The 12,170-nt window shown below is 36.7% G+C and overlaps 1 protein-coding gene across 13 annotated transcripts in view; it reads right to left on the reverse strand.

The window, feature by feature from the left end:
- Window positions 1-5,436: 5,436 nt before the first annotated feature.
- ELAVL2 (ELAV like RNA binding protein 2) overlaps window positions 5,437-12,170 on the reverse strand; it is a 161,588-nt gene continuing 154,854 nt past the window's right edge. For 10 of the 13 annotated variants that reach the window (XM_073345517.2, XM_073345516.2, XM_073345521.1 and 7 more), the window contains 2 exons: window positions 8,657-8,695; window positions 5,437-8,158 (listed from right to left, as the gene is read on the reverse strand). In XM_073345517.2, the coding sequence (XP_073201618.1) occupies window positions 7,828-8,158; window positions 8,657-8,695 (370 nt within the window). In that variant the 3' untranslated portion in view covers window positions 5,437-7,827. The remainder of the gene's footprint in view (window positions 8,159-8,656; window positions 8,696-12,170) is intronic. The other 3 variants (XM_073345519.2, XM_073345518.2, XM_073345520.2) reach the window with 2 other exon arrangements.

A 12,170-nucleotide genomic window follows, 5' to 3' on the forward strand; every position in this document is an offset into this window, starting at 1 on the left:
TTTAGTTCAATTCTTAGCAGACCCATGTCAATCACAATTGACCTGGATCAGCTTGCTAAGCAGGTGCGCATCTGCACTATGGGTGGATTGTTTCTTGGGCATCAGCACCTTTTCATTGTTAATGTCTCCCTACAGTCTGCTCGATGTGACGCACATTGTGAAGGGGTATTACTTTTACTGGAGAGGAATGGTGGGAGAAACGGAAGGGATAAGGTAGGAAAAAAAAAAGATGGAGTGAGATTTTGAAGGGAGAGAAAAAAGGGACGGAACACAATATAGTTAAAGGAAGAGGAATGAGGCAACAGAGAATAGCTAGAGGTGCAATAGGAATTACATTGAAAACACAAAAAGAGATCCACCAAGATCTAAGACAGGGGAAAAAAACAAAACATGGAGTGAAGAGTAAGGTTACAACAGCAAGTGAAAAAGTTACATTTTTCAAAGATAAACATATCATTTGGAAGCAATTTCATTTATGTACTGGTTTTTAATTGCAAGAATTGATGACATGCCTTCAGAATGCATCACATCACACCAAATGGCATGTATTTTCAGACATTTCCCTTGGAAGAAACACCCAGAACCCACCTACAAGAGTTTTAGCCCTCTGATCTTCAACAATTAATATTTTCTACCCTGCTCAGGACAGTGCGATTTGCTTGCACCTGCCAGGGTGGGCCAAGTCAAACAACTGCCTAAATCAAAGCGAGCACCTTACTCCCAGTCTCAGCAGAGACACTGATTTTTACAGCTCTGGGCTAACCTGCAAGCTCTCACCCTTAGATGGTAATGGAAAGGCAGCACAGCAAAGTGGACAGGGAAGGCAGGAGACAGGTTCTGTTCCCAGCTCAGCCACTGACTTGCAGTACGATTTTTGCAAGTCACTTCCATTCTTTATGCCTCTGTTTTCCCCCCACAATCTACCTCGCAGTCTACTTAGTTTGCAAGTTCTTTGGGTCAGGAACTGCCTCTTACTATGTGCTCACAGAACACACAGTACAGTGCGGCCACTACTTGGTTGGGGCCGTTAGGTGTTATCTTAAAACCAGGAACATTATTTGTGAGGAAGCTTAAACTGACACTCTTTGGCAGATAAAGTGCTTCCCTTTCAGTGGGATCAGCCCATCACATTTTACAACAGTGAACTATTTTTTTTTTTTAAACTAAGTTCAGAAGTAAAGTTTATGTGCATTCTTTGTTTGTACCTAAATGAAAAATGGAAAATGCAAAAAAAACCCACCCCTCAAATTTCTATTTTCGAGATACTAGAAAGTTCTGCAATAGGGCTGAGGCTGTGGAAACAAAGGCGGATACTGCTGTTCTTTGTAGTAAATTTGCAACATAGATCAGTGTGAGAAAGTAACTGATCCAACCAGATCTCTGGAGTAAAACTTTTCAGACAGAAAATACAAGCTGTCAGATAGGATACACAAGCAGCCTGAAGTGAAGGATGTAACTAAACTGTTTCGGTCCACCAGAATAGTGCCAATGTTAATCAAGGACAGAAAAATAAACAGTGTCACCTGCCTTTCACTGACCACACTTTACAACTGCATGTCACAGCACAAAGAAACTTAACATTCCAATAAAAGAAAGCTGCTCCTTCCTCAATCCCAAAGCACATGTAACTTTTAAAAGCATGTTTGGAATAATTTTTGTCTAAAGAAAATGAGGGTCAGAGTGAAGATCACAAGGAGCAATAGGCCAATCTTGGTCTACTTTTTAAAAATATTGGTTTAAATTATTATAGGACAAACCTCGGCAGCCACACACAAAAATGGTCTTAGGAAAAAGCACAATGCCTCGGCAGATAAGTGATGTGCCTAAAGTTAAGCCTGTACTTATGGTTCATTAAAGTAATTTAAACATAAGCATATGCTTGTCTCAATGGGGGCTATATAATATGATAATTGAATGGGTAAAAAAAATTTACTTCAGATTAGCAACAGGCCAGACAAACTAAATATAAATCTATGCATTCTTTTTAAGCCACACTGGTCTTGTCCTTGATAGAAACAAAACAAGTTTGGTCTTAATTCCCATCACAAACTGGAAAGTCAATAAACTAAAGTTACATGAGACCACAAACTCATTTATGTTAGGTTGTGAACTGATGTAGTGCATATGAATTACAGAACTCCGTGGACCAGATTAATTTTCTATAGTTGTATTTGATTTTAACGAGTATCAGGGGGAAAGAGGGGAAGAGGACAGGAAGTCATGAAAAGTGGAAGTACCAGATACAAAAAAGGAAGTATCAGAGTACTAGGTCTTGCTGAAGTAGGCCACACCAACATAGAAATTGTAGTAATAGTTACCAGAAAAGCAGTAATAAGACTCCAGCTGGTTTGATAGCATTAGATTAGAGACCTTAACAATATTGTCAAAAACAAATGCAAAAAGTTACCATCTTGAAGTCATCAGTAATTTATATTTATTGGATTTTACACAGTTCCAAGCCCAGTTACTGTTAGTAGTAATAAAGTTTAGTTATTTTTGGAAAACGCTATTCACTCTGAACAGAGAAAAAACAGCACCTTACCATGTACTTTTAAGCATAAGTCCCAGGAAGGTGATGCCAGGAACAACTAAAATCTATGGAACAGAAAAGTAGAGTGGGAAACAGGACAAGTTATTCAGATTTGATTTATCCTAAGTGTAGGATTCATTCCATGCATTACCACAATGCATCTGTCTACAGTGAACACTCCACATATGAAGCAGAGAGTTTTCATGATTAATCCTTTGTGTCAGCAGCCATGAAATATCACACTGGAAGCAGTCAGATGTCATCTTGGTCAGTCATTAAACAGAAACATTTTTTCAAATGAGCTTAAAAATGAGGAATTCAATGCAAAAATTAAGTTCTCTTGTAGTTCTGAGAGCTCTGTTTATTAGCAAGTTCCAGGTGATTCGTTTTATATTCTGGTAGGTTACTGGTCCAGCTACAAAAGGTGCTACTATACAAGTCTGGCAAGGACAACAACTCAGATGGGAAATAAGTATATATTATCTTAGTCCTGACTGAGTTCGAACCTCATTTCTGGCAAGCGGCTTTAGTTTAGAACTTTTTTTAGATTCTCTCATGATAGGCATAAAATAAAACTGTAGCAATTGTATTGTTAAATGTCATAAGTAGTCTATTGCTTTTCAACTCAACTGTGAAAGTGGTAACAAATATTGTACATCAACTCACTATTTCTAAATATTCATAATCTTTTTCGGAGCATAATCTAATATGAAGAGCATGACGCAAAAAAACAGCTTAAAGATTCTGAACTTTGCCAGCACATTGGTAATAGGAGACAGCCCTCCATTCCTAGGTCACTCATTTCAATCCCATCTAGGGTAGTTACCAAGAATCATTAACAGCTGATAGCTGTTTGGCAATCTATATGAAATGCATTTATAGTCTCAATCCTGTTCCTAATAGACAGGCACCCACATTACAAGAAGTTACACTCAGTTAGCAGTCTGAGAAAAAACAAATGCCTGCTTACTACTGGAAGCAGTTCTCTTCCAGACTAGAGTTAGTTGAGGATTGGTCCTGCTTTGAGCAGGGGGTTGGACTAGCTGACCTCCTGAGGTCCCTTCCAACCCTGATATTCTATGATTTGGCATATAGGTGGTACGTTTGTCCCGCTGCTGGCAACTTGTGTTTCAAAACATCTTCTATATAAAAGACTGTGCATGTCAATCACCAGCACAGTTCATCTGCATTTCTTATAATTACTAAATCCATTCTGTTAGTCTCCAAATGTTTTCCTGGCTCTGACATTTTAGTTTTAACTGTAGTTTAATTTCAATTTTTCTTGTGCATGAATTTGCAATATGAGAGGATTTACCAGGTGTCTGCAAAAGTTAGTCTAGCATAAGGTGCTGAATACAAACTATATTTGTCAGATATATTTAATAAATATTATACTTCAAAAGTTACTGCTCCCAACTCTACCCACAAAACAATTTTTGCATCTCCCATCCTATTTCTCTTGTGAATACCACAAAAGCTTGCATCTGTTACAAAACCCATTTCTGTATAACCTCACATAGAGCTTTTACATTTGTTTAATCCAGTTATGAACAGCGCAAATCAAAAATGCATTGCTGTGAACTTTTGAATCTGTGTTCCCCCAAACAAAACATTCTTCTGTCAAACTGCATTTATAACAACTGGCATTTAGGGTTGTGTTCCCAATTGCAAACTTGCTTGTGTACACACAGCCCTTTGAAATACAAGTATATAGTATTAAAGACAGGTATTCGTGTAAATATCACATTTATATATAGTTGAACCTAAGTGATAGCTTCACTTAAAAATATTGGTTTGAGGGGAATATAGAGAGAATATTGAAGTTATCTTCCAATGTAAGCATGTGACTTGAAACCATAGGTTTTTCTTTCCCCTAGTGTGAAGATTTGTCCCTGCTGGGACTTGAACTCAAAAAAGCTCAACCACTTGAGGTTAAATAAATAAAATTAAAAAAAAAATTCTATTTGCTGCCAGGCATAGAAGCTCTTACATCCTCTTTTCAGGCCTCCAGCCACCAAAGGATATGATGATGATATAAAAGTCAGCGTGTACACTTTTTAGTTAGAGCAGACTGAAGCTTTTTCTAACACCGTAGTTACGGATTAATCTACTAAGTATTAATATCTATATCTAACTCTTCTCCCCCCACCCACCCACACGCAAGTAAATCCCACTTGAACACAGAATATCGACCAAAGCTGCAGCACATTAAGAACACACACCATATGGTTATGCATCTCAAACACAATAAGAGTAAGTGAAAAACCAAGGTGAAAGGAATTTAGGAATATAGTAAGAAGAAGAACTGCAATGATAGGAAATTTCTGATGCTTTATTACAGATGTTGGATGTTCAGGGAATTGAAGTGAACAAAACCAGTGAGATTAGGAGAAACTCTTTAACAGCAGATCGGGGAAGAACTTTAAATACTAATTGGGAACTGTCTCTGCAACACATACGCTAACAAGAAGAGTGGTGGATTAATTAGAAATGTATAACCCTGGTTTTGGATACAGGGGAAAAGATTAATACTGTAAAATAATCACTAAAATGACACTGCCTCTACATAGTAAACTTAGTTTCTTTTCAGGGTTGCACTTATCCAATGCGTGCTATTGAAATGACCTAACATCTCAGCTTGCTACAAAAAAATGTATTTGGTTTGTACAGACTAGGCTGAGTTCTGGCCTCATTTACACCAGCACAAGCTAAGAATAACTCCAGTAAAACCAATGGAGCAATTCTGAATTTACCCTGACTTAACAGAGAGCAGTATTTGGCTCCATTATTCCCCCCCGCCCCTTTGCTGATCAACCTGTCCACTAGAGGAAAACCTTTCACCCAATGAGAAAGCATAGCTATTAAAGCAGAGGAAAAAGTTAAAAAGATCTGCTCGTCAGACTGTCTTCCCTTCAACTTTGTTTATTGATGTACTGAACATGAAAAAGTACAAAGGATCCAAACACAAAAGAAAACATGTACAGCCTCTTAAATACTAAACAGAATATATTTTCTATTCCAACAGATGTGAAGTAATACTGTACAACTTCAAATAAATACCAGCCTTACATTTTATTAAGTGCTCTGATAAACACTGTAAAGTGAAACCCAATTTACATGCCTTCTCATCAATGCCTTTGTTTGCTACAGTAGTATAGGAAAGAAGCATGTAGCTACTGTTTTCCCCATATTGGAAAGTTTTTTATTTTCTAAAGTATATACAAGTTTTAATGCAGAGGATAAGCTTCAACAATCTAAGTGCACCTAAGAATGAGAGAGAGTGCTCAGGAAGTCAATTGAGTTTTGAATAGCATTGAGTGGGTCAGCATGAAAACTCGCTTATTCACTTTAGCACGCGCTTCACAGTATATGTACTGTACTATACTGAAAAATTTATAACTACAGTCTAAAAGAATAAGAACCAAAAGCAACTGCAAAGATAATGTACAACTATGTTATGCATAGCACATTGCTTGTTCTAAGGGGAAGCATATGAGCATCTCAGTTTATACAAAAAGCAGGACGTAACTATATAGTTGTCAGTGCATCCTGGTGAAGGCATTATAGCCCTCAGCTTTTTAAAAAATTTATTATAAGCTAGATGCTAATCAGAAAATATTTTGTATTTTTTCTTAAATTTCTTCAATACATGGTAAAGACTTTTATTTCCCCAAATAGTGATTTAAGCATCATACAAAGTTAAATTTAATAGTATACAGGTATTTATGATTTTTGTATGAAAAATGTAAGGAAATTTGTTCAAATCCTATGGTTATACTCATTTTTACCACAAACATATTTATAAACAAAAATGTAGCATCACCATAAACAGCTGAAGCTAGACTATCTACAGACAAAATTAGCAACAAATCTGATGCACTGTAAATTCAAGTCCTCAGGACAATGAAAATGAATAAGCAGACCTCAAGTAACAATGTTAATGCCATTTACAAAGGAAAAAACTCATACGAAAACATTCAAAATCTGAACATCACTTGGCAACATAAGTCAAAAATAAACCAAAACCAAAATTAGCTGAAAGGTTCATAAACGCAAGGTCTTATTTACATTACACAAAGCTCAGGTGTTAGCCTTGAACGTAACTTTCAAAATACTTTCAAATATATCCAACTCAGACTGCTTTCGCTGATTTGCTGCAGCGCAAACCATGTGCAACGTCTTTTCTTAAGACAAAACAATTCTTCAAACAATACTGCAAGTACATCACTAAACACCATGAGCTCTATCTGAAGGGAATTCTTTAGGAAGAACAGATTTTTTTTCCCCCATCTCTCGGTAATTTAAATTTCTTGCCTGCTCATATATTTTTTTTTTTTAATTTTCATTTGTTTCAAAATCACAAATTAATGTGAGCCACCTATCACATAATAACCAGGATGATCAGAGATTTCACTGATGATTACAACAATGAAACCACCAGTGTTTCCCATTGATTCTACTTCTTAATACAAAGATCTCAAAAGTATTTCTACATCATAAATCTTTCTAAATTTTCCCCCAACCATTGCAAATTTCCTGGTAAGTTTTAAAAGCTCACTAGGTGTCATATGAAGAGATTTCTCAAAGTATTCAAGTCAAAATATTTGTTCCAGGACCAGTAAAAAGTTTCTCCAAATTTTTCTTTTTTATAAAAATAGATGCTTTTTTTAAACCCACATCAAAGAGGCTCTTATCTCTTTGGCAAGGTACTGCTTTACGAAAAGTTCTCCAGTATTCTTACAATAAGCTTTTATTATAATGTACCCCCCCCATCCCCAACCCAAATCATAATTACAAAATAAATACTGTTTATAACTTTATAAATAAAATGTAAACTTCAAAATACTTTTCTTGAACAGACAAAACAACAATGCATTAAATGTAAATTAAACACAAAGCTAATCAGGAAAATACAACATAAAACAACCAAGTTAGGGATTACAACACAAAGCCTCAATATTTACTCACATGTTCAAGGCAGTTATGTAAAAGAAAAGAAACTTCTTCCCTTAGCTGAAACATTTTAAAAGGTCCACCTTCTCCAAAGAAGGCAATAGAATGCATTGTGACAGGTAAAAACCCTGTACCTCTTGTCCATATTCAAACATAAAAGATATTTAAGAAGTTTTAATTCAAATACTAGCAATAAAAAAATGTCACATATTCTTAGGATGCTAAGTAGTCATTTTATCCCCATTTCAACACTGACTTACAAAGACATTTACTAATGTATAAAGTTTCTCTTAACTTGCCTTTGTTGTATAGTTTTCATATATAAATGGATTGAGGATAACTCATTAGGCTTTGTGCGTTTTGTTTGTTTTAAAGGAGACCTGCAAGACTCTGTCCCCAAGACGGTATCCATTCAGGCTGGCTATTGCCATGGCTGCCTCATCATAGTTGGTCATAGTCACAAATCCAAAACCCTTGCACTTGTTTGTGTTGAAGTCACGGATGACCTTCACATTGGTTACTGCTCCGAAGGGTCCAAACATTTGCCACAGAATGCTCTCATCTGCATCAGGTGCCAAATTGTACACAAAAATGCACCACCCTGTTCCTGCATGTCCAGGGATATTAATTCCGGCCAAACTGGTCATTCCATCAATGGTCATTGGTGAAAACCTACTAAACAATGTGGGAAACAAAGAATCAAGAATAAGAATAAAAGAGGGGCTGTTTACAGTCAGTTCCCCCCAAAGCTATTTTTTTTAAAACAAATGTAGACTATTTACAGTTTGCATGAACATTCCAACCAAATTAAATTTCACATTGTAAGTTACATTCAAAGTGTACGGAGATTATGCACAATGCTGAATGGCACTACACAAGTGACTGGCTAGAAGAAATAAACATTTAAAAAAAAAAAAGAAAAACCATGCCAAAAACTTGAGGATTAATGATAAAAATCAAGAGGAATTCCATGGAATAGATACAAGAGGTTTTCCCTTTAGTGAACGATGGACTGAAAATGAAAACTGTTTCAGTTGAATGTCTCGACATGCAAAAAGAACCCAACATAAACCTTAAGGGGAAAAAAAAGTATTTACAATACTCCAAAATACTTTCTCTAAAGAACTAGTTTGTTGGAAAAGTTATTATCAACCTAATATGATTCTTTATTACCTCTTTACTCCATAAGCCATATTGAGCAGATTGTCCAACCTGCAAAACATTTAGCAAAGTATTCAGTCTCTGGATTTTCTCCTATTCTAAGGAAACTCAGTATATTATTGCCAGTTTCCTTGAACTGTATTCCACAGAATGTGTATGGGAAGTCTGAAAGCTGCTAAGAACTGTGACATACCTTACAATACATGAGGTTACTGCAAGAACAGGCACATGTCCTCAAACATGCATGCTCACATTTCCATCAGGTAGTCGTGTGTAGAAACAAGTTTCTAGCCTCCAGATTAGCGTAGAAAGTTATGCAGTCACCAGTGACCACAAGCTCACTGGAGCTCTCCAGAAAAATCAGCTTTCATATAAGATTCAGCTCTTATTGAGAGACATTGATACTATGTTGATGGGGAGCATAGAGGTACCCAGATCAGTGTATATTTCTCTATTATTGACAGTTGTTAGGAGAACACTTAAATTATAGAAATAAAAACATAAAATTGTTCAATATTCTCAATTCCACTTAGGGTGACCAGATGTCCCGATAAAATCAGGACTGTCCCGTGTCCTGACTGACGTACGGTCAGGACACCATTTGTCACGATATTTTGCTTCGGCAGCACTCCGGCTTTTGCGGTTTTTTTGCACTTGGGGAAGCAGAAAACCTGGAGCCAGCCCTGGTTGGGGGGTGAGCCTGTGGCTGCCCCCCCCCCCCCCCCCGCATGTGTCCCGACATTTTGTTCTTGTCATCTGGTCACCCTAATTCCACTGTTCTTGTTTTACTGGAAATTTATTTCCAACTAGGAAGGCAGACCTGCTATTAGCGTTACACTTTTCCCCCAGAACTTGTTAAGTAGCAGTGTCAATGCCTCCTTGCCCAGCTGCAAATCCTTTGATAAGTGGAATGCAACCAACGCAAGGATGCCAGAGCATCCCTGAAGATTTAAAACTTATGAATTAACATCTAACCACGTGATTCTCAAACAGTGAGGCTCCATGGAAAGACTCCAACTTCCTTCTGGGAAAACTCATGCATGCCAAGGGGAAAAAAAACAGAATATTCCCTCTTACTTTACAGTTTAGGACTCTACAAAATATGAATTGCCTGTACATTCAGTAAAAAGGGAATGGTTTATTTTATGCTGAGTGAGATGTTAAAATCAGCTAAACGAGGGGAAAAAATTAAGTAGCTGTCCTAGTTCACATTAGGACATACATCCACAGTGCACTCTTCTTTTAATAAGACGACCAAAAGATGTGTTTATATTGGGAAGTGCCTGAATAATGCCTATACTGCCGGCAGAAAGGCAATATAATGCTTTTTATCAACATCTCATTGAACACCTATTTAAAGGGAGGATGAAGATAGGGGAACTACTCTCAAAGGGCAAAATGGGATTTCCCCCCCCAATGTACATTCAGTAATTTTTCTCTGAGACTGTCAATGAGCACCATTTATGAAGGTGTTTTGTGATGGGATCATATCCAATAGAACATGGACTGAGATCACCAAATCACATCATGTCATGCCACTGAACAATCAAACTGCAACTTTTCAGTATCTACTCACTTGAATTGATTGAACCTGTAATCTAAAGGTGAAATCTCAATTATTCTAGTCATCTATTGCCAACACAGGGTATTGTATTTGAGCTGACTTAAGAAAAAAAATAAGAGTCCCAAAGAAACCTACCCCACGACTGCTATTTGTGAATAGTAAGAAATCTGAAATACTGTCATGTGCGTTATATAGTTCTCTTGAAAACTTTAGAAAAATCAGTTTGCACCAAGCTTCTTCTCTGCAATACATGGAGCTATGATCTTCCTAGAATGTATTAGTCAAACTACTTTTAAGAATGATGACAAAGTTTTGCATCTGTTCTTCTAATTTTTTTTTTTTTTATAATAAAACCAACTGCTGTATTAAGTTGAAGAGCAACAGCAGGTTGGTATAATACCCTAGTAGGTATTATAATGGGAAAGAAAAGGAGGCTTGCTGCTTGTGGTAACTCAAAGCTACGCTCATAACTGAACAAATAAAACTAAATATTTTCTAACTATGAAGACTAGATCCAAGTTCCCGTCAAAATAATAAATTTCACTATTACATCACCGCAGTTTGATTTCCTATTTCCAACTTTCAGTAACCCAGAAATTCTGATCTGCGAACACTGCTATCATTTTTATCGTTTTCTGAAGCACAAAATGAAATGAGTAGCATAATTAAAAATTCTATTTTAATTTCAAACAAAGCTACAGCAACTTCTGGGAAGGAGAGGCTTTTTCAAGTGCGACATGATAGAGTTTGTAGTTTTTTGCCCACTCAGTACTTACCCAAGAACCACTGGTCATGAACTAGCATTTTGTGATCATACTTGCTTTAATTTACGACTGGTACACCATTAAAACCGAAGGACATCACAATTAAGTTCTTTATATTGATCAGTGTCCCTTCCCCACTCATACTTCCTGTACAATACACTTGTATCATACTATGAAGTGTTTTAAAATGAACTTACAAAACAACTAAGCCAAGTTTTCCAAACGGGGGCACCTAAACAAACAGTTTAAATTTCAGAAGCATTCACCACTCACCTCCTGTGTATTTTATACTGAGAACTGAAAGTGCTCAGCATATCTGATACCCAGGGCACTTATTTGGGTGCCTTAACTTAGATACAAATGTTTAAAACTGCTCTAAACCTTTAAAAATTAAGTCAATCTATTTAGGCAGAATTTTAAACTGACATTTAATCTTGATGGAATTTTTCTTTAATTAAGTTAGAAATGAATTTAAGGACAACCCTCAGTAGGCATCACCTCACGGAAGGAAATAAATTTACCACATAAGGTCTAGTCTACATTCAGATGTTGTACTGGTATAACTATGTAGGCTAAAAACATCACACCGTTTAGCCAGTATAGATACATTGGCATATCTGTGTTCATATAAAGGGGCTGCATTATTATATGCGTGAATAACGAATATTAAGGTAGCTTATTCTCCTTCCTGTGCAGGAATAAAGCCACACTGCTATAAGCACATTTATACCAGTGTAACTGTATCCACCTGAGGGGGTTTGTACTAGTATAGCTATGCAGCTGTTCTTACAGCAGAGCTACTTGTTTGTGCAGACATGACCACAGTAAGGCTTCATGCACTGGTGAGCTTGGCTTAACCTGAGTTAGAGGCTCTGGATTCTACAGTGCTCCAGTGCACCAGACTGGAAATTCAGTGAGCATTTCAGATTACATTTAAAAACAAAGGGACAACATTTTCAAGAGTGATTTTGGATGCCTTGATTTCTGGGCACTCAACACGACACAGTTCAGAAGGGCCTGATAATATAATCAGTACAACAGAATATCCCTTGTCTTCTTCAATTTGAAATTTAATTAAATTTCACGTTGGCCATACATTTTCAGGATACTACCAAATTGTTTATCAAAATCCATGTAACTGCACAGCAGAAGCTATTAGAGGGAAGTTTACTGAGAGATATTGGGGATTATGGAACCA

The sequence above is a fragment of the Lepidochelys kempii genome, chromosome 5, assembly GCF_965140285.1.
Source record: "Lepidochelys kempii isolate rLepKem1 chromosome 5, rLepKem1.hap1, whole genome shotgun sequence".
Lineage (NCBI taxonomy): Eukaryota > Metazoa > Chordata > Testudines > Cheloniidae > Lepidochelys > Lepidochelys kempii.